Raw genomic sequence first — 22877 nt, 5'->3', positions numbered from 1 at the left:
AAATCAAATATACATACGTGGAAATTTTCACGAGAAAAGGGATAGAGAACAAGGTCTTGATAGTGGATACTACTGTTCCCTAATGCCAGGAATGTTTTTTATCCAATAAATATTTAATTTTAAAAGTTATTATTCTAGTTACATGAATATTAAATATGTCAAATAAGGTGTGTTGCAGTGGAGAATCAATCCCTCAAGTAAAACCCATGTATTATAAGGGCCATTATCTTAAATCTTCGCCCAAAAGTTGGTGCGTCAACGGATTTGGTTAGATGAGGTTGGATTCTAGTTTGTTCGGTCTAGCGCTCCAGCTGATTAGGGTTTCTTTTATGTTCTACTCGTTGAGTGATGCACATAGAGTTAGGTGAGTTGGAAATGAGTAGCATCAGTTTGGATTGAAGAATTGGATTCAAATTAAATTATCTTGATTTTAGCTTGAGGTGGTCTCTATTATGAAGAAACTTGTCCCGGTGTCGTTAATGAAGCAAGCTTGTGTGTGAATAAAATCAGGTAAAAATGGTAAACTGGTTATGAACTTCCTAACCGTAGATACAAAAGCTAATTTTGGATGTGCTATGTGACAAAGTTAGCTATGTTGCGGGAGTCAGAGAGCTCAAATAGGGCAAACGATTGAAGCCTGATATATGGATAGGCATCTACTAAATTGAGCAACACAATGGGGACCAGCCCTAGTGCCTAAAAGAAAAGCCTTGAACAACTAACCTTCTGCAGTGATTCATGGTGCAATTGTGGTAAAATGCCAGTCCTTCTGTACCACTTTGGATAACCAGCAGGATGGAGCTTTGTTTAAGAAAACAAAATTGTAGCATTTATTTATTTATTTATATACCAAAATTCAGTGGCCCCAGCTTGATGCATGTCCAATATGTTCGGGATTTAGGATCCTTTGCAGTGCGTTGTTTGCATTGCAGAGTGCTATACAGCACTTGATGGCCACCTTCAGAAAATGGATAATTATCAAACAAGACATATTGTGTATGACATGTAAAATTGTCTTATTTATTAAGTACTACACAGTATTCTGCGGTGTAAACAATACAGTACAGGCACAGAGGATCCATGCTCTGGTTGGACGTTTTGAGCATGAACAGCTCAAGAGCAGATGGGGAAGTAATTGATGGAGAAAGAACACTGGTAATAGGTCTCTTTTGGACTAAACCCACGTCCCACGGCACCCGAATCTTAAGCGGCACATGGATCCCACGCCGATGGACCAATGCCTGTGAAATTGGGTGCTTGAAGAAAGGGAAGCAAGGAAAATTGCTCGACTAAAAGAAGGAAATAATGCCCTTTGACCATGTGATCGGTGGACCTTGGTGGGTCAGCTGGGATGGTGGTTCCATCCAGACAAAGGAATGGAGGCCCTACCACCATGTGGAACATTGAGGTGTGCATTTGTGACCAATGTATGATATTCACCTAAGTCCTATAATTTGTCAGATATATTCATATTTTAGAGTAGATATTTGTTGAGGATAGAATAAATATTAGTACTTTGCTAAAAAAATAGAATAGATTTTGGTTCTTTCTATGGCGACACCTGGACGCACCATGCACATGCACATGCCATGCATGCAGATGCAGATGCAGATGCACATTCAGCTACCTACTGATTGAAAGTTTCTCGAAACAAAATATCAGAGCACACTAATCTAATGTCCATCCACCATTATTTGCTTTTATGGATGCTTTATCAAAGCATTCATTTTATCCTATATGCTCACCACTCTTTCTCATTGTGGTATAGTTGCGCAACAATGAGTTATTTAAAAAATATCCTTTATTTTTCGAAGGAAAAAAAATCCCCTAAACTTAGTTTGACTTTTGAATATTGTTTTATTTTTAAAATAGCCAAGACAAGTTGAACTGCCTTAGTTTAACTTGATATGATTTATATATGTAACTTCTTTCTGCAAGCTGATACATCATAAAAAAGATTTCTGATCAAATGTGATGATAATTTATGTTACTTTCTAAAGGGGTTAGAAATAATATAAGGAGCTCTCTTTAGGGAACACTAAAAAGACAACTTATTAGTTTGGATGTAGGAGTTCCATTCACGGGAAACGCATAGTCTTACTGTTTTATACGCTTCTTTTCTTTTCTTCTCTCTCTATCTCTCTCTGTTTTTTTTTTTAATAAACTTGAGAGAAGAGAAGCGTTTACTGGTTTTGTTAGGAGAGATCTTATTGAGCTACATTGTTGGTTGAGTTAAAAAGATATGATGGATAGGTTATGCCAGACCCGAGCTCGAAGAAGGCTTTTGTGGATCCATTAGTCAATGTCAAGACTAAATTAAGCCAAGCCTGATAGGCCATTGAGACATATTTAATGTAGTATGTTTAAACATGATCTGATTTTCTCCAAATTACTAATGTGTCATTGAATGCAAATTGGTGGAGTAAGCTAGCTAGATACTTTACAAGATTCTCTTTTCTTATATAATTTTTTATAATATTTTTAATGTATATTTATTAATTATTTTATATTTTATATTTATAGATTTTAAATGCTTTAATTTTTTCATAGATTTAAAGTTTTATAAACTTTAGGAATTTGCAATATGAACAACATTACAAAAGAAATCTAAATGTATCCATACTAAAGTCAATTTCACCAACAAATCCTTCAGCTAGGTCCCAATAACTTAACAAAAAGACCCATTTTAACACAGGCAGTCACTTATATTGTCATAATTGACCTGAAGGCTCATGATTGTTTTGCACAAGCTCATCTTTTATGAAGCCATAACACAGTCTCTTAAAAACAGACGAATCATTTGGGAGGTCGCAGTATAATTGTTTTAATAGAAGCCACACCAGAGAAGTTTTCGTAGCGGCCGGTAAAATTTAAACGTGAAAACTTGCAACAGACAGGAAAATTATGGCCAATTCACAGGAATTGGTGATGAAGGTCTCCAAAAAATCCAGAAAATTAGACTGCCAATGCACCAACGGCCAGATTTTATATAAATTAGGACTGCTATTGAAGCCTATCCTACTTTAGATTTTTAATTTGCTGGGCGTACACTGGCCCATTAATAGCACTACCACAAACTAATACTTCGAAACATTATAGATTTCAGAAATCATCACGAAATCTAGCTTCATGTGAATAGATTCATGAATTATTGTGCTCGCTCTCAACTAGAATTAATTTGGTTTTTGGTAAAGGAACAGAATTATGCTGAGAAGTTCAGCAGTACCACCCACTATGATGTGATCAAAGCTTTCCTTCACCTTTATGCATGCATATATGGCCTTGGTGGTTTTGGACCAATTCCTTGCGTCCCTTTTGCTTGGCCCAGTTTAGGAGAGGATCTGGTTGTCTGCATTCATTGCGCCCTTCCGCTGATGTTCTGAAGACCCATAGAGAAGGATGAAGGGAAGAGAGGGGAAGTCTCCTTAGCAATCATAGCCGACTTTTTCGCGGGTTCGACGGAGCAGAAGGTCTTCGTATCACAATGCTCTTGGTCTTCTCCACTCGCTTGGCTTTTGGGGTCAACCATCATGGAGAGGTCTCCATGCTGCACAGGATTTATGGTAGATTACTTCTTCCAAAGTTATCCAATCTGAAAATGTTTAAATTGCAAATCTTGAGATTAATTTATTCTGCAGTTTTGAATTAGTAGTGGAAATTCTAGTTACAAGTTTGCCATATTGAGGAAGGTAAATGATACTTACAAAACCACCATGTTGTATGAATGGCTTAAAATTTTTGTACCACGGCCAAATTTTACGTAATCTCATTTTTCACTACATCCATCTGCTGTAACTTTTTTAAGAAATGGGAAAAAGGTAATTAATGTGTATATTGTTAAAATGACCTTTGTAGCTTAGTTAATTGCATTGTTGGATTTTGAGATACATGGCTGAGGTATAGTTTTTAGAGAGCGCATTGTGGCCATGAGGGGCACGGGGTAGGGATGTAGTTAAGCTATGGTCAAAATTCGCCGTCCCAATATCGTACTTCGTACCGATGCCATATTAGTACGGTATCGGTATGGTATAGTATGGAGTTTTTTTTTGGCGTACTGAGTATCGGTATGCCATCCATACCGATCGAAGTACCGGTATCGAATTGATACGGTATGGTATGCTCCGTATCATCTGAGTTGGGCTGATACGACATACTATGATTGTGGTTGTAGGCATAAATAAAACTTTTCTTTGCTTTCTTGTCTTCTATATTCTTCTTATCTTACCAAGCAGTTTTCTTTTCTGTTCCCTCTCTGCCGATTTAATTTTTGGGCCTCAAGATTTGAGGGCGACTCAGACACCTCTCAGCTTCAGAACTAGTGTAGCAGCAGCAGCATTAGCTGAGGGAACGGATTTCCACGTCTTGGATACCAACTCATCGATTGAATCATAAGAAAGCCAGCTACGATTGAATTCGAAGGAGCTTTTCTTGAAAGACCTATTGGAACAAGAAAGGAGGATAGGCGAATAGTCGGAGCAAGGCTTGGGGAAGGCCTGCAGAATGGACTAAGGAAAGAGATCATTCCAGTCAGGAGATCAGAGTAACCTGTCAAGGTTCGCCATGATGGGGTGATCTTGACGAGTTCTCCAGTTGAATTCTTGATCTTTTAGGGGAAGGTCAATAAGCTAATGAGATCATATCAATGATTGGAAGGCAAAAATAACAGATCGAGGCTGGCGATTTCCATTGCACTCATGAACTTGAAGGTAGCATTGAAGTCTCCTCCGATAATCCAAGGTTCGGAAAAAGAAAATCTTAAGTCTTTTGAGTTCTTGCCGAAGGCACTTTTGGAAGGTGGATCTGAAGGTCGACAGACCACCGTGAAAGACCATGGTTTACTGAGGGTTCTGTCAACCCAGACAGCAATAACTGAGTGGGAAGGAATTACCTTCCTGATGAGATTCAGGGTAGCAGGGTTCCATTCGAGGAGGATACTACTGGAGGAGCCATTGGCATAAAGGGCAATCCATAAGTCAATAAAGCCAGTGGACAAGAAAGAGAGAATGGACGCAGAAGTGGCATCCAATTTGGTCTCTTGGAGTCCTATTTGGCCCCCTTTTAACATCCAGATTTTTTTTGCTTTTTTCATTACCTTTTCGAGAAGGGGTGAGGTCGGGATCGACCATTAGTTCTCGCAAGATCAAGAGTCGGTGGCAATGCTTTCAAAGGTAGAACAGCAAATACGCATAACCTTCCATTTTTTTTTTTCTGAATCGATACACAAACCTAATATGAATACATCCCTAAGAGTCAGAAAGCAAAGTATCCTAGAAGGGGGACGGCAAGGCTGTCTCATCCGTCCACAACATCTCAGTAGAGTGATCTGCAACAAAAGATGCTATATAGTCGGCTGCTCTATTTCCCTGTGCACTGCCAAATATCCTAGAGTAGGGGGGATGGTCCACAGCCGCAAACTGCCCATGGATCCAATAAATCACGGTGGTTGAGTCGCCCTCTAGCAGAATGCAGTCTACCCACAAGCATAACCTCGCATAGCTGACTTCCGCCCATGCCACCCTTAGCTTGGCTCTTGGAACCGAGGTGTCATAGATTCAGCTCCCGCCCGCTGCAATGAAGCTCTGTGTCAAGGCCCTTAATAACAAAGCTAGCTCCTCCTCTATTGCCGCTATCACTCACACTTGAGGAAACTTGGAGGTGGGGGCTCCCAAGGAATGAAGATTATTCTGGTCGCTGCCGAAGCGAGAGGGGTCCTAGGTATCCTGACCTATCATAGGCTCTCCAAATGGGGGTGAACGGATAACTTCTGCAGCTTGAATGAGGGCCTTCTAGATGGTAAATCTCGGTGGCTGACTACTACTCTCGAAGATGCGGCCATTCTGCGCAAGCTAGATGTGGTACACCAGATGGCCACACTAATGCCCTACCCTCTAATATTAGGCCTCAGCTGGTACAGACTCTCAGGTAGGAGAGAAAAGTTTAGACAGGGGTTGCCGACTGAAGGAAGCACAAGGATGCATCAAGGAGCTCCGACACTCCGGTTAGCCATGGGCACTAGAAGGGGATATGGGTCATCGACTCTTCATTAGGGCAAACATCACATGATCTGATCGAGGAGAAGGAAGATTTTTTTCAACCCGTTCAACTCGAATCTTTTGAAAGATAACTAGAAGAAGATGGAAGAATTTTGAAAGTACGGCATTCAAGTCCTCTTTTCTTTCATTAATTATCAAAAAAATGAGGTACATAGCCTTTATTTATAATGTATGGTCTGTGCTTACATAATTTAAGTCAGATTTCTCTTCCTAAACTTAGAAGGCTATTTTTTTAAAAATAGATATCTTTAGTAGAAATCTTCTAAAAAAGCTAAAATTTTTGAAAAAAGTAGATCTTGATTTCTACATCAACTTTACCTGTTATCGTTTTGTCTGATTCTTCTCAGATAGAGAGCTACACCCAATCAAAGTCTTACTCGAAATGGAAACTTTTAGTTTGACTGGCCCATTTTAGGGTCTAAATGGTAGAATTTATCCTAATTCAACCTTCTAGTTGTAGATATCACAAATATACCCAATTTTTTTTAAAAAAGATCATCTCAATCGGGCATTGTATGACAAGTAATGACCTGCGAAAGTTTGGCTTGCAACTTAACTTTCTGATGTGGTAGATTTTTCTTCTGAACCCAGTCCAACCCTACTCGTAGTAGCTAAAGTATTCCACATCAACTCTAATAATCCTTCTGAATATTTATAGCTGCCAAAGTAATCCACATCGAGTCTGGTGATCCTCCTGAATATTTGTAGTGGCCAAAATAGTCACATCGAGTTTGATTATCTTTTTCGATACTCATAGTGGCTAAAGTGGTCTATATCGAGTTCGATGATCCTTATAGATCAGAGCTCTCCTTGTTTAGAGGATTTACCTCCTGCTAAATCAGAGCTGAAGATGGAGAAACATCTGCTTTTCTACCTCATGGTTGAACCACTTTGTTTTGCTCGAAAATATAGTTGCTGGTGCTTGTGTTGATGGTGTCGTCAATTTGGAGACAATCTTAATGAGTCGGACAATCTTTTCTCTAATTGTTTAAGACGTCCTTTCATCCCATCATCCATCAAGAAACAACTAGCAACCATACTCGCCTTTGTCTTTCGATGTACTTCAAGCATGAATAACCCTTCCCCTTACTGCTTGTACTATTAGCGTATCCGGACCATGCACTAAGGCTTTCATAGATATAGAGGACTGAAGCTTTGATACCAACTTGACTCGATCAGATCAAGTTGAAATTCCACCAAGTAAGAGCATGGCTCTGATACCAATTTGATCTGACCGAAGAGTAGAAAGATTTTTTTCAACTTGCTCAACTCGAATCTCTCAAAAGATAACTAGAAGAACATGAAAGAATTTTGAAAGTAGAACATTTAAGTCTCATTTTTTTCATTAATTCTCAAAAAATAAGGTACATAGCCTTTATTTATAATGTGAGGTCCACCTTTACATAATTTAGGATTGGATTTCTTTTTCTAAACCTAGTAAGAGTCTTTTTTTCTAAAATAGACATCCCTAGTAGAAATCTTCTTAAAAAAGCTAAAAATTTTGAAAAAATAGATCTTGATTTCTACATCAATTCTATCTTCTGTTGCTTCACCCAATTCTTCTTGGATAGAGAGCTACGCCAGTCAAAGTCTTACCTAATAAGAAACTTTTCTGTTTGACTGGCTTGTTTTATAAAGACAATCATGCATGCATAAAATTATAAATCATTTATCATTGATCAAATTACTACTCTCAAACTAAATGCGAAGGTCACTACTATACCTGTGACAGGGCTGTAAACGACAAACACTAATTACTATTATCCGACTGAATAATTCGATCCTCGATCTACAAATCTAATAGAGAAAAAATCATTGCACTAAGAGTGAAACCTCTCTCTCTATTGTTATTTATTTATTCATTCATATTATTATTATTATTATTATTATTATTTTCTCTTTTTTTTCTTTTCTTCTTTTTCTTTCTTTCTTTTTCTTCTTTTCCTCTTCTTCCCTTTTTCTTCTTGTCTTCTTGTCCTTTTCTTTTTCTTCTTTTCTTCTCCTCCCACAACCCTCCCCTCTTTTCTTCCCATGAAGCAAGAGGGGAGAGGGGCTAGATCCCCCCATTGGATAGCAGGAGGAGAAGGTTGGCCGAGGAGGAAAAGGAGAAGCCCATGGCCGGGCCGCTCGCGGCCAAGGCCAACAGTGTCGGCGGCGCTCGCAGCCAAAGCCAGAGGCGGCCGAGCTTTTGAGGTGACAGCGGTGGCTGCGGACCACCAGTAAGTACTTTCTTTACTTTTTTTTCCTTCTTCTTCTTCTCACTTTGTTTTTTTTTGGTTCCTTATCCCGACGACCCTTTGCCGGATTTCGGCCGTGGCTAGGTTGATCGGGAGGAGTTAAAATAGGGGAGGAGATGAACGGGCTTACCTTGCTCCGGAGAGGCTGTTGTGGCCACGAATCCGACGGCATGATGGCAGGGCACAATAAGCTCGAGTAGAGGAAGGACGAAGGAAGGGAGAAGGAAAAGAAAGGGAGGAGAAGGGCTCTGGAGGAGGAAGATGGGCTCTGTGTGCCCATGCAGGACCGGGGAGAGGAAGAAATAGAGGGAGGAGACCGCAGATTCCGCATCTCCTTGCACTATTCTTCTAGAATTGGTGCCCACTGGAAAGAAAAGGGGAGGGGCAGGGCTCCGGCGATGTCATGCGGCCCTGCCTCCTTGCAGCGAGGATCACAGTCGGCTCCTCCTAGCTGGCCGTGAGTAGGGTGAGGATCACGGCCAGCTTCATCGAGCTGGCCATGTACAAGGTGTCACATAAAATTTAATAATTCGTAGCTTGTCTTATCTAATAGCCATGATATTCCTCAATTATCATGCCTAACTACCAATCTGAGTCCTCATCAGCTTGGCCCAATTGGAAGCTCTTGTCTATTACTTTGAACATTGACTCCACCCACCTTACATCTCCACGTAGGGAAAAAATAATTAAGCATTAAAGAACTGCTCAGAGAACTCTAAACTCCAACTAGTGCGGATGGAAATGCTTGACCACTCCAAGATCATATATTATCAACCATCCAATGCATTCCATGTCCAAATGGTGGATCATGGACTTTCAGCTCATCACCAGTCATAAAGTCTTTGGAGGCCGGGGTCAAGGTCTCCTCTGTGAACGTTTTATTAATCAGCACCAATAGAATAATAGGCTGTCACCCAATCTAGCGCTGTCTTCATCCCGTGTACCATATGCATCCGTCGGGTGTCGTCAGACCACGGTGTCAACAAGTTCCAGCTTCAACGGTCATTGTTTAATATACGCTAAATTTGGACGTACCAACACCTGCTCTGCCTACCAAATATGATGGCGAAATAAGAGAGATTAAAAATACTAATTATATGCTAGAGTATCCATCCTTTCTTATCATTTTTAGCTTTTTTTTAATGACTGTCCAATCAAGGTTAGGTATTGATCTCAGGACATAAATAACATCTGTTCTTTTTCCTTCGAAACAAAGCCATTGGAAACATGAGAAGGCCACCCATATTCCCATCGCTTCTCTTCTTCCTCTCCACTCTCTTCACCCCCTCCATTGGAGGCGACATCCTAACTCCAACCCAGCCCCTCGGGGACGGCCAGACCCTGATATCAGCCGGCGGGATCTTCGAATTAGGCTTCTTCAGCCCCGTCAACTCCAATAACCGCTATGTGGGCATATGTACCACGAGGTATCGGTGCAAACCGTCGTGTGGGTCGCCAACCGGCAGCACCCAATCACAGAGCCCAAGGGAAGCCTGTTGATCACCGCCAACGGAACACTCATCATCACCGACCAGAACTCCACCACCAAATGGTCCTTGGGCTCTTCGGGCCGCCTCGCCAGCCCGGTCGCACGGCTCTTGGACACTGGTAATTTTATAATTACAGAGGCTAGCGATGACAGTAATCATCGGATAGCTTTGCATGGCAGAGCTTCGATTACCCGACCGACACGCTACTCCCGGGGATGAAGATCGGGTGGGAACCTGACGAGCCATCTCAACCGCAACGTGACGGCGTGGACCAGTCCCAGCGACCCGGCACCGGGGTACTATTCCGCGCCATGGATGTCCAGGGCGACCCGGAGATCTTCTTATGGGCCGGAGCGCAACGGCTGTGGCGCGCCGGCCATGGGTCGGCCACAGGTTCAGCGGCGTCCCGGAGATGAAGACCTACAGCATGTTCACCTTCAACTTCGTCGAGGACCGGGATGAGATCTACTACACGTTTAGCATCCCTAACGGATCGATCATCTCGAGGCTCGTCATGAACCAGTCCGGCGTGATCCAGCGGCTGGTCTGGCTTGAGCAGAGCCAGATTGGAACATCTTCTGGTTTGCTCCGAAGACCAGTGTGACAGTGTGTCGCCGTGCGGTCCGTTCGGGGTGTGCGACCCAGCAACTCGCCGATATGCGACTGTTTGCAGGGTTTTGAGGCCCAAGTCGCCGGCGAATTGGGCTCTGAGGGACGGGTCCGGGGGGTGCAAGAGAAGACACCGCTGGATTGCCGGAACGGACTGATGGGTTCGTGACGGTGAACGATGCCAAGCTGCCGGACACGTCGAGCTCCAACGGTCGACATGAGCTTGATTCTGGAGTCAGTGGCAGGGTCTGCGTGGTCTGAAGAATTGCTCGTGCACTGGGCCTAATGCGAGTGCGAATACGCAGCGGGGGTGGGTGTATATATTTGGACTGCAGAGCTCACTGATCTTAGGGTGTTCGGATTTGGCGGGCAGGATCTCTACGTTCCGGCTAGCAGCGGCTGATCTAGGTATTTGCTATTCGATTGATTTAGATAAACGGTTAGGATTCCAAATGAGATATATATACTAGTCGCTCGCCTGTGGCCGAGCCGGAACTGGTGGAGGCCGGCGCGGTTCGCATCGATCTTACAGTGGAGCTTATACATTGTTGATAACGTGTATAAGCCAGGGTCACTGAGTTCTGAGATGCATTCGAGGTGCGAGTCATGGTGTCCACAGAAATTAGGTGTAGCAGACTCACGCCTGTAAGTTGTGTCTATGGGGAAGGCGGAGTCTAGAACCAAGGGCTTCTATCAAAGCATACGCGAGGAGTCTCTAGAAGTTAAACCAGAAGCTTCCCATTAGATCTTGATATGATGTCCAATCTAATCAACTAGCCCAATATACGGCAATAAATCTCCTAAATGGCACTTAATCTTCTCTTTACATAACAAAGATTGTTTCATATCAAGATTTTAAGTTCCTTTTACGGGAGCATGAACTCCCCGTTGACCCGTCCAGTCCCAACAACCATCCCCTATCGAGGACCCTCAATAGATGCATTCAATCTCACTTCTTTTCCCTCTCCTTTTTTTTTTCTTTCTTTTGTATTTTTTGTCTTTTTTTTTTTTCTATTTTCTTTTTCTTCTTTTTTTCTGCTCATTTTATTTTTTTCCTCTTTATTTCTTCCTTCTCTATCTTTTTTTTTCTTTTCTTCTTTTTTCTCTTCTTTCTAGGTTTTTTCTTCTTTCTTCTCTCCTTTTCTTCTTTTTTTTCACCTTTTCTTCTTATTTACTTTCCTCTTTCCACCAAACATTTAAAATAATTTATACCCTGAAGCCCTATTGTGTTAATATGGTTAGAGGTTCAAAATATTTCCAATCTAAATTTTTTCTTAACACTCTACTACGTTTAATTCCTTACTCTAGCGAATAAGGACTTGCTTTGGTGGTCAGACTTCTCCGCCGATGATTTATATTCTAAGTTCAAATGTTGAATTTTGGATCTCCAAAGATAACTATGATATAAATGGGTCATCCTTCCCTTTTTTTTCCCCAGAAAATAAGAAAAAAAAATCTTACACCATGTTCCTAGCATTCACTATTTGTGAACTATATTTTTTTGAAACAAGGTCCTCGATAATGAGACATAAAGACTCCTTTTTTTTTATTTTTATTGAAATTTTATTTACAGAATATATCTGAAATTAAGACTGAACTAAAGGATAAACAAAGCAAAGCTAAATTTACTGAAGTATTACAAAGTAGAATGTCATCCACGCTTTGCCTTTAACACATCTCAACCACTTCTTTGGTCATTTTATAGAAATACAAACAAATCACTGAAAGTTGTTTTATATCTAAAATTTAACTCATTACAATTAGATGTCAATAGATATAAAATAAGAAACTAGTTGATAATTAGGTTAATGATATTAATCGACAAAAATGCTTAATTATCAGCAAACACGATAACAAAAAACACTAGAGTAGCGAATAGTCATACCAACAAACAGTAATAGTTTCTGGGGTGTCAAAGTTTTCCCGTAATTTGATTTATTCCCGTGTCTTCTTCTAATAGGACTTTTTTGGATCCGAAAGTCCTACCATATGAAGCAGCCTTGTCCTGAACAAATTTGGATTGGAATTTTTCTTTTTTTTCACGTGGCTGAAGTAGCTAAGCAACTGCTGTTCTAGTTTTGAAAGAAAATGCCAACTAACAGAAAGAAAACAATTTCTTGCATTCATACGATCCAAGTGATGTTCAGGTTCAGCACAGACCATTCACACCAGATCCACATAGTCGCGGTCGTCGTGGGCTCTGTTCTGGGGACTCTACTGCTTGGCTCCATTTGTTGCTGCATTTGGAAAAGGAAAAAGAGGAGAAGAAGACAAGTAGAATTAGGTCTTCAACCTCATAATAAGTTGGTGTCATATGAGAAGCTCATACTGATCATTGCTTTGTATTTCAACAGCTACGTCCATGTTAGGTACCGTTTCCTTTGCCAGCAACTACGTTGATGAGGCGCTGAAGGAAGGGAATTGGAGCTGCCTTTATTTGATATGGGGACAATTGCCGCAGCAACCAACGACTTCTCTATCCAAAACAAGCTTGGAGAAGGTGGCTTTGGGCCCGTCTACAAGGTATATTCTCAGTCCAATAGCCCGAACTTATTAGAAATCAATTACCAGGATGGCAGGAGTGGTCGGCTAGATTACATTATACTAATTGTTCTGAATGATAAAATTAATCATTTAACTTATTTAGAAAGATAATTGATGTCCTCTTGGTGTTCTGACTCTATACGGAAAAATTGGGTTACTATAAGGGTTTGATCCGTGTCTGCTTCTAAAGTCAGTATTCTAAATTATTGCCAAAAAAATTATTTTCTATGTAACATGCTGCTTTCAATGGATTTTAACAAAAGATTTGTCCTGATTCTATTCTTTATACTAGCAATGACATGTAATGTTGGATGTGGTGAATTCAGGGCAAACTGAGAGATGAACAAGAGATAGCTGTGAAGAGGCTTGCAAAGACTTCGGTGCAAGGCCTCGATGAGTTCAAGAATGAGGTAATGCTCATTGCCAGGCTTCAGCATCGGAATCTTGTACGGCTTCTTGGTTGCTGCATTCAAGGAGAGGAAAGGATGCTGCTCTATGAATACATGCCTAACAGAAGCCTGGATGCCTTTCTGTTTGGTTAGCTAATCTTTTCTTCCCTGACACACCATTTATTATTTCATTAATGATGTCATGATAAATGTGATTTTTCCTGTTGTAAAACTTAGTTAACGTTTAAATCACTAATAACCTTTGCCTTCAATATACATTACATTGACCTTTGCCTGTTAGCTGGAGAAGTAATGGGACTCATAAATGACGTATTGCCTATGCTTTCTAACCGGAAATGCCACTTTAAAAAGAGATCTCGAGTTACAAATTTTGATCAGACTTCACAATCAGGTTGTTAGTCGGCCTTATCAAGCCCTACCGAGTTAGCATAAGCTTGTCGCGGAGATGCTCTGAAGCTACTACTATATTGTAGACAATCTTTGTTAACATGAGTTTTAGACTTCCAAGCAGTTCATTTCTCATGAATCTTGATGACTTTTAGACTGCATGCTTACTTAGCTCATTAGAGTTAATTAAGAGTATACCGAGGTTAACACAATTTTTCATCAGATAAAGCTAAAGCTGCACTGCTCGATTGGCGAATCCGCTATAACATCATACTAGGGATTGCTCGTGGAATTCTCTATCTTCATCAAGATCCAGATTTAGAATATCCACAGAGATCTCAAGGCTAGCAACATTCTTCTCGACAAAGAAATGAACCCCAAAATATCGGACTTTGGCATGGCAAGAATATTTGGAGGGGATGAGACAGAAGTAAATACACGCCGAGTAGTTGGCACCTAGTAAGTATTTTTAAAGTATGTAATTGTACATTTGCTGAAAAACTCACCATACTATAATATCCTATACTTAAAAACTAGCAGTTTAATTGCTCCCTCGAAAAAAAAGAAACTAAACAGTTTAATCATTTTAACGACAATGCAGTGGATACATGTCTCCTGAGTATGTCATGGATGGTATCTTCTCTGTGAAATCCGACGTATTTAGCTTCGGTGTTTTAGTACTTGAAATCATAAGCGGCAAGAAGAACAGAGGGGTTTACACCTCTCATCACCGCGTAAATCTTCTAGGCCATGTAAGTACGGAAAACAGGTGCTTATTTCCATTCAGATGCTCTGTTTATTTCTTTAAGAATTTATGACATATGCTGCAATTATTTTTCAGGCATGGAGTTTATGGAAAGAAGGTAATGGCTTGGAGTTGGTGGACGAATCAATAGTTCACTCGTTTCCAATGGGTGAAGCGTTGAGGTGTATAAAGGTGGGTCTCTTGTGTGTTCAAGAACACCCAGAGGACAGGCCAACAATGTCCTCTCTGGTGTTCATGTTGGGCAGTGAAAGCGCCTCTCTCCCTGACCCTAAACAGCCTGGTTTTGTTGCAACGAAAGGCCACTTGGAAACTTATTCATCATCAAGCAAGACAGACTCATTAACTGTAAATGGCTTATCAGTTACAATACTTGAAGGCCGATAGTAAATGCCAGAGCAAATGCAACCACAAGAAATTGTAAATTTTCTACTGTGGATTGGTAGAGAGGATGCCAACCAACTAGTTATCTTAAAATTTGCTTTGCTCTGTTGGACCAACTTCATTGTCCTAAATCTATCACTCCTCTATTGTCTGGGTGGATTCTAAGAAAAGGGTTATATAAGGTGATATGCTAAAAAGACCAAATCCACAGCTCAAATTAGCCTTCATCCAAAAGTTCAAGAAAAGGGTTAGATTTACACACCAAACTGTCCATAATAGCAACAAAGGGAGACAAAATTCGCTACCAATTTGCATTCATCAACTCGAATATGAACTACAATGTTTTACAAGATGGGAAACAAAACACATCTTTAGAAACCCATGCAGGAAATCTGTTAGCATAAAATGATCAAAATTTCTCCAGTGAGATCACGGCTCGTATGGGAAAAAAGAATCAGTGGCAAGTCATTTACAACCACCATTCTGAGCTGATAATTTCTTGCCACATTTGATAGTCAGCACATATTAAGTCATTATTTAATTTTTACTTAAAAAAAAGTCTTTTTTTTTTGACACAGCATTGCATGAGCTATACTGGCTGCTAGCCAGCACAAACTGTACCAGTAGCTCTTAAATTCTTATCCATTACGACCACTACCACACTTTCCCTGCTGCAATGCCTTGCAAATCTCTCTTCTCTCTCTCTACAATAGCGAATTTCTCTTCCTTTTCCTAATTTCTTCCTTTTTCTCCTCTATTCTCTTTCTTTTTTGCAAGATTTACTAAGCATAGAAAATACTACCCTTTATCATAAAGAATCCACACTAGATACAGTAAGGAGTTAGCTTGATGCTCATCAGACCCATAACAAGGTATAATACATAATGACAGAGACAAAACAGGGCACCTTTTTAAAATAAAAATTCTAGGTGTCAAGGTACTCCTCCAGCCAATTGAAACCAACCTGGACTGATGTAGACCTGACCACGATTCCGGAACCGCCGGTTCCGGTTCACAAAATCTAGAACCTTAACCGGAACCGAAAATAGTCGGTTCAGTCCGGTTCTAGAACCGCCGGTTCCGGTTCCGATTCTAGACGGTTCCGGTTCCGGTTATAAAATTTTGAAAAAAAATAGATTGTGTAATTAATTTGAAAAAAAAAATTTTAAATACAATTAAATTATGTAATTAATACAAAATGATAATTGTACCTCATTTTTTTTATTTACTCATCAATAGAGGGGGTTCGGTAATTTGGATCCCAAGAATTTGGGTTGGAACATATATTCCTTACCTTTATTTGAGCGGAGTTGCAGGAGGCTGACTCTGGAAGGTGCCGGAGTGCCACACGTGGGAGATATCGGAGGAGGTCGGCATAGGGAGGAAGACATTTTTGATAATTGGATTGGAAAAAATGAAAATATGGGAAGGTTATAGAATGTGTAGAGAATGGAATAGATTGAATAATTGAGAGAGTGAAAAATTGAGAGAGAGAGATTGGAAGATTGAGTGTTACAGTGAAAAAATTGATTTGGAGAGGTATATATAGTGTTAAGATAATTTTTGTTCCCTAAAATGCCTCTCAAACTACCCGTTTTTAGTTGTTAGGAGGGGTAAAATAGTCGTTTCCCAAAATTCCCCTCAAACTAGCTGTTTTTTAGTTGTTAGGAGGGGTAAAATAGTCATTTTTTGGTTCGAACCGGAACCGAACCGCCGGTTCCGGTTTCGGTTCCGGTTCCGGTTCTGGTTCCGTTTTGGTTCGGTTCCGGTTTCGGTTCCGGTTCCATCAAATCTGAAACCTTAACCAAACCGTATTCCTCAAGTTCCGATTTGGTTAAGAACCGTAAAACACGGTTCCGGTTCCGGTCCGGTCTTTTGGTTCGTTCCAGTCCGATTCCTCAGTTAGAACCGAACCATGGTCAGGTCTAGACTGATGTCCCTTAGACAAACAAGGCTACTTTACACAGCCATATATTTCTTGGGCACAAAGCACATGCATGACCAAAAAACCCATCTCCATCATCAAAGTTACAGATGAATTTGGTTGTATTCCATTGGAAGTGGTGGGATGGCAATTGATGGGTGATGAATGTGGGACGTCATATGAAGGATAGCTACCATATGGTGATAGGGTATGACTGGTGACAAAAGCAATGCATTTATGGGTGTCATGGGAACTATAGCTGGTCATTGCAGCTGATAGTGGAGGTGATGATGGTAGCAAGTGCATGGTTCAGGGAAGGGATGGAATTTAAGTTAAGGAAACACATTCAAATCAAGATAATAGCATATGCAAGTCATATCCAGGTTCCAAAAAGTTTTTTTATGGCAGTGTCAGAATGTGAGTCTTTCCCATCTGGCACACTTAAGACACTCTTTCATGTCTAGTTTTTTTTTTGGCTGAAAATCCTTCATGTCTGGTTCAAAATACAACTTGTCAAAAATATTATAATCCTTTAGCTATGTCCTATACAAACAAATTTATGCTAGCTTTTCAAAATGACAATTATTATAAAGAAGATTCATTTTCCTTTTTTTTCTGTCAATCTGTAATTCTAAAAATTATAGGATAGAGGATCCGATCCAAAAAAACAAAAACAATAGAAATTGGGGACACCTATTAGCACAGGACAATGAAAAAGAATCTTCCACATCAATTTTGATGTTTAGATTTGGCATTTTTATCACGAGATATTCCAAGATAAAGACTTAAAATGCATTTTGCCCTTTTCTGTTTTGAAGTGACAAATATGTAAAGAACAATGATAAAAATTAGAAGAAGAATGGAAGTCACCCTCTCATCATCAGTGGTAAGAAGATATCCAGCATCCAAAAAAAGAGAAAAAGATAGTAGCACAAAAAAACATTCCTGGTAGAATTAAACACTATGACAATTAGATCTAGCTCTAAAATAGCTATAAACAAAGCCATGGATATAATCTACAATGTTTAGCTCTTTTGAAAGTTCTTAAATTCTCAATCCTCAAACTCAAACCAATCAGATATAGATGAAGCCTCAACCTGTTTAGTTTCCTTGGGTACAAAAGATTACAACATTAGGGGTGAAGCGCTAGCTTGACGGGTATCAGTCAGGCCTCAGTATGCAGAACTACACCAAAGGTACTAACCATCCATATATTATAGCTTCTCACGTATGTACGTCCATCAAACAAAATTCCAACAAGTTCAATACAACTCATTCACCTTAGATACATACCCAAGGTAAACTTTGATAATGACATGTTTAAGTTTCTCTCTTCACTCTCAAATCTTTCTGCTACCTAAGTAATGGAGAGGACTCAACAAATGGCCTTCCCATCGCTAACCAAATTGCTAGGTTGGGGAAGATTAGTCGAAGCTAACCACCTATATGGGTTCAAAACTGGATGGAGAAAAGACAAAAGAACTTTGGAAAAGGAACAATATTTGGAAAATTAATTCTTCTCTCGTAAATTATTTTTAGAAAGCTTCTGTCATGCCCTGAACCCAGTACCCAGGACTGGTACGCGACTAATTGCATGAGCCCTAGAGCAATGCCCTAAAGATCACATAAGACTAAAGTAAAAAAAATTCAATAAATCCATAATTAATAATCAAATAGACAAATCAAACATGTCCAGATAATCAAATTAATCAATTACAAAAGCTTTCAATATCATCGGTATCAATAAACTATCTAACTAACTGATGACTCTGATACTCGTACACTGTGCCCAACCAATCTATATCTATGCATCCTGCAACTATCTTTGGTGAAAAACTCAGACAAACTAATCACCTATCCACACGACGATCTGAACCGGGATGCGCAGAACCTCGCTCAGCGTCTTCTCGTCCAACAGATTGTTCCTCTTGCCTCTGACAAGCTCTTCCGGCTGGCCTGACGGTGGATACTTCGATCTCCTCGCACGGAACCCTCAGCGAGCAAATCTCTAAGGAAGAGCTCTCACGATTGATGCCAAGGGAGAAGGGAGAAGGGAGAGGGGTCCTTTAATAAGCGAAGAGTGCTCGATTTGGTAAGCTTGATCTCCCTCCTCCGGTGGATTCGGAGGGAGAAATGGAGAAGGAGAAGAGGAAGACTCCAATCGGGAGTCTTCCTCCCTTGCCTCACGTCCGAACAGCTGTGGCCCTGAGGCCGGCCCGACGTAGTGGCCTAGAGGTCGGCCCCAAGCCCAAAAAAAATATGGGTTCTTACATTCTCCCTCCCTAACAAAAAATTTGTCCTCGAAATAACCTACTTAAAGCCTAAACCTTGAAAGTATGCAACCATCATATCGTCTCGAGCTTCTAAATAATCTCTCTCTTGAAATGCAAGCTCACAAGAATTGACATAAAGAATTATGATATACAAAGTCATGACATCTCAAGCACTTGATCCTTTCCATGTACAACACTTAGTAAATTCTTTTGATTCCTGCAAAAGAAAGCCGACCACCCAACCTTGGAATTAAATTCCATAATTCTTTGTCCAAGAATTTAATTGCTCTTGATTAATTCCACATAAAGATCATAATTGGCTTAATAGAATAAGAGAAGCTTTAGCATCCAATGATCTTCATCATCTATAGTCCTCTTTCTTCTCTTAACTTTGCCCATGATTTAATGATCAACCTTCGTCCTAGAAAAACCTCAAACCCCTTTCGAATAAATTGATTAACTTCGACAAAACTAGGAGTAGGAGATCCATGTTGAAACATTCCACTCTAAGCACAACTAAGGAATCATCAATCTATTGACTCTTAATTTAAGATGCCCAAGATCTCTCAAAAATTGTCAACCATAGAAGAATCCACTAGTGAGAGTTGCATAGCTACCTCTAGATTATCCACAGAATCAACAGCATTTTTCTCTAATAGAAAACTAACTCAGTCTTCTATCATAATACCTTTCGGATCGAAGTGTTACGTTTCAAACAAGTTTCAAAATAACTCAAACTTCATATTTTCGCTGCGCACTCTGATCTAACTCATCAAATTTTCTAAGGCCGCAAAATAATTTCTGACCGAAGTATCACTTTGCATTGGGACTAAAAAATTCAAATTTCAAATTTCAAATAGAACTAGAGCAGAACCACCAGATCTCTTTGTCCTCAATTTATATAGAGTATACTTATCATAACTAACCCTCAAGCCATTAGTCAAGTTTAAGGTCATTGCATGATCTCCACAACCTTTTGTTTTAGAGTTCAAAATATCTAGGTTTAATTTAAAGTAGGTTAACCTTGGATTTCTTTACCAATTTGATTAAAAGTTATATATTGATCTTCCTTCCAAAAGGGTTTACTCCAAATTCAATGGGTTTGAAGTCTTTGAGCAAATATCACTATGAGTAGAATTAACAACCTCCAATCCTTTCTTCACCAAAATTTTTAATATCTATCATCAATGCTACATATAATAACTCATGTAAGCATTTTACTCAATATGACATTTTACTAGTAGCTTCATCAACAATGACAAAAGATTCCTGCTCAAATATTAAACCTAGACTTGAGTTCTTTCTGCTGAGTGGCCATTACCATGGTTAAGAATCCTTCACCATCCTTGAGGAGTCGCTTGGCCTATCTGGCTAAGATTACTTTTGGCGGCGGTAACATCCTGTTACCACTAAAACTAAACTTTGGTTGGCCAGGAATTTGAAACTTTACTATTTTTTTTGAAACAGTCAATAGTGGCATGATATGTTGCCAACTAGTCCATCCTAAGGATCAAATCAAAATTCTTCATTTCTAAGACTAGTATATTTGCTTTCATTTCTGTGTCTTCAATATTCAAGATACAATCTTTGCAGGCAGAGTTAACTAGGATTACGTCTCCACTAAGGATGGACACACAAAATTTAGTCTCTAATGGCATAGAAATCATTGTATTATTTCTTCTATCAAAATCACCAGATATGAAAGAATGAGCAGTTCCAGGATCAATCAAAATATAGGCATGGGTAGATGAGACTCTAATCGTACTTGTCACCACAGTGTTAGAGGCATTGGCATCCTGTTCCGTGAGAGCGTAGACTCATCCTTGAGTTCTAGGCCTCTGCTACCCTCCTCATTGTTGCCCATCCTGAGATGCTCGATTTGCTTGGGTTCCTGAATAGGCTAGGATGCTTGTCGAGTCTGCGGCTCACTACGATTAGGATAGGTGTTTGCCCTGTGGCCCTGCTGGCCACACGAAAAGCAATTCCCATTAACGCAATGGCACTCTCTTCGATAGTGGAGGCCACCACATCTATAGCGTTTTACAATATCCTTGCACTGAATTTTATCAACTACAGTAGTTTGTTTCTTGGGCCTCGATTCAGTACTGTTGTCGTACTTATTTTGTAAATCAGTTTGCCTGCTCCTTTTTTTCAAAATCTTTTCTCTCTCATCCTGAGTGTCATTCAAGCCCTTTCAACTACTAAATATTTGTTTATCACATCTTTGTAGGAAGAAGCTCAAAGGTACACTTGTGTCTGATTCGGGCTCTAAGTCTACTTTCAAACTTTTCAGCTCATTCACCTTCATTTTCCACCTATCCTGGAGCATACTTAGCCAATTCCTCAAACTTTGCAGCATATTCGGCGACCGTCATGGTTCCTTGCTCTAATCGGATAAATTCTCGAAACTTTTGTTGTCTCATACTCTGAAGAACATACTTGTCATGAAAAATCTCCTTAAATCCTCTTCAAGTCAAAGATGCAGTGTTCTGTCCCATCTTTCCTCTTTTCACATTCCACCAAATATTCGCTTCCCCCCGCAGCATAAATGTAGCAAAAGTGACCCTATCCTCATCTGGGCATCCGGGGTATTAAAAACTTTTTCATTTCGTTCAGCCAATTCTCGACCTCCAAAGGGTCAGAAGTCCTTTAAAAGCTGAAGGTGCAAACTTTTTGAATTCTGTCAAACTAACATGATGTTCCTGCCGAAATGTATCCCTCTGCAGATGCTGAGGAGACACCTGCTACTGGTGTTGTAACTATTGTTGTTGCAACTGCTGCTGCATAAATTGGGCTGCTGTTCCATGAAGCATTGTGCTCACAATCATTCTCATCATGTCTAATCGAAAAGCAGCTTGTTTTGCATCATTGCTTGCATTAGCTGAGAAACACTCAATGGTTTCCAGGCCGAATTTCAGGCTTACTCGGAGCTCCCATCCTTGGAGTTCCCATTCCTAGAGTTTCCACTCTAGAGCACTACCACGATATTGATAGGTGTTCCTACTCGTGCGTACTCCTAGTCAACAACATTGGAACCTTCTTACTGTTTGGAGATCATCCAAGTAGTGGATCCATCAGCAAAGCAAGTCGGCCTCCTACTACCCCATGTCCACCCCCTGTGCCATATCAACCTACACGAGTTACTTTAGCATCTTAAAATTGCTAAGAAAAATATCTAGAGTATATTTTAATAAGTCATTAGATATTTTCCTCACTCACACTCATCCGAACCTAAACCTAGGATACCTTAACCTTAAGCTCTGATAGTTTTTCTATCACAATCTCTAATGATCTTAAACCTAAGCTCTAATACCACTCTATTACGCCTCGAACCCAGCACCCCGGTCGGATATGCGACCGCAGCATGAGCTCTAGAGCAGTCCCTAAAGATCATGCAAGGCCTAAGATGAACAAAAATTCAATAAATCTATAATTAATTAATTAATTAATTAATTTAAATAGACAAATCCAACATATCCAGATATTCAAATGGTTTCAATTACACGAACTCTAACTACCTATGACTCGACACTCGTACTCTGTACCCACTATCCAGTATGCATTGCAACTATCTTGTTGAAAAACCAGACAAACTAATCACCGCCCACACGACCATCTATGAACTAGATGCAGAACCTCGCAGCCCTCTCGTCCAACAGATTACTCTTGCCTCCGACAAGCTCCTCCGGCCTGATGGACACTCGATCTCCTCGCATGGAACCCTCACGAGCAATCGTAAGGGAAAGCTCTCACGATAATGCCAAGGAAAAGGAAGGTCCTTAATAATAGGATGCTGAATTTGG

General features: G+C 40.2%; 1 protein-coding gene across 1 annotated transcript; it reads left to right on the top strand.

Moving 5' to 3' along the window:
• Nucleotides 1-12747: 12747 nt before the first annotated feature.
• On the top strand, nt 12748-14970 carry LOC103697122 (receptor-like serine/threonine-protein kinase SD1-8). Its single transcript, XM_039131808.1, is given in 6 exon segments — nt 12748-12912; nt 13260-13470; nt 13954-14053; nt 14055-14189; nt 14332-14482; nt 14572-14970. Coding segments are annotated over 6 exon segments (987 nt in total). The 5' UTR covers nt 12748-12831; the 3' UTR covers nt 14881-14970.
• The last annotated feature ends 7907 nt before the right edge of the window (nt 14971-22877 follow it).

This window comes from Phoenix dactylifera, chromosome 11, assembly GCF_009389715.1.
Source record: "Phoenix dactylifera cultivar Barhee BC4 chromosome 11, palm_55x_up_171113_PBpolish2nd_filt_p, whole genome shotgun sequence".
Lineage (NCBI taxonomy): Eukaryota > Viridiplantae > Streptophyta > Magnoliopsida > Arecales > Arecaceae > Phoenix > Phoenix dactylifera.
This window is presented reverse-complemented; position numbering and strand designations above follow the sequence as displayed.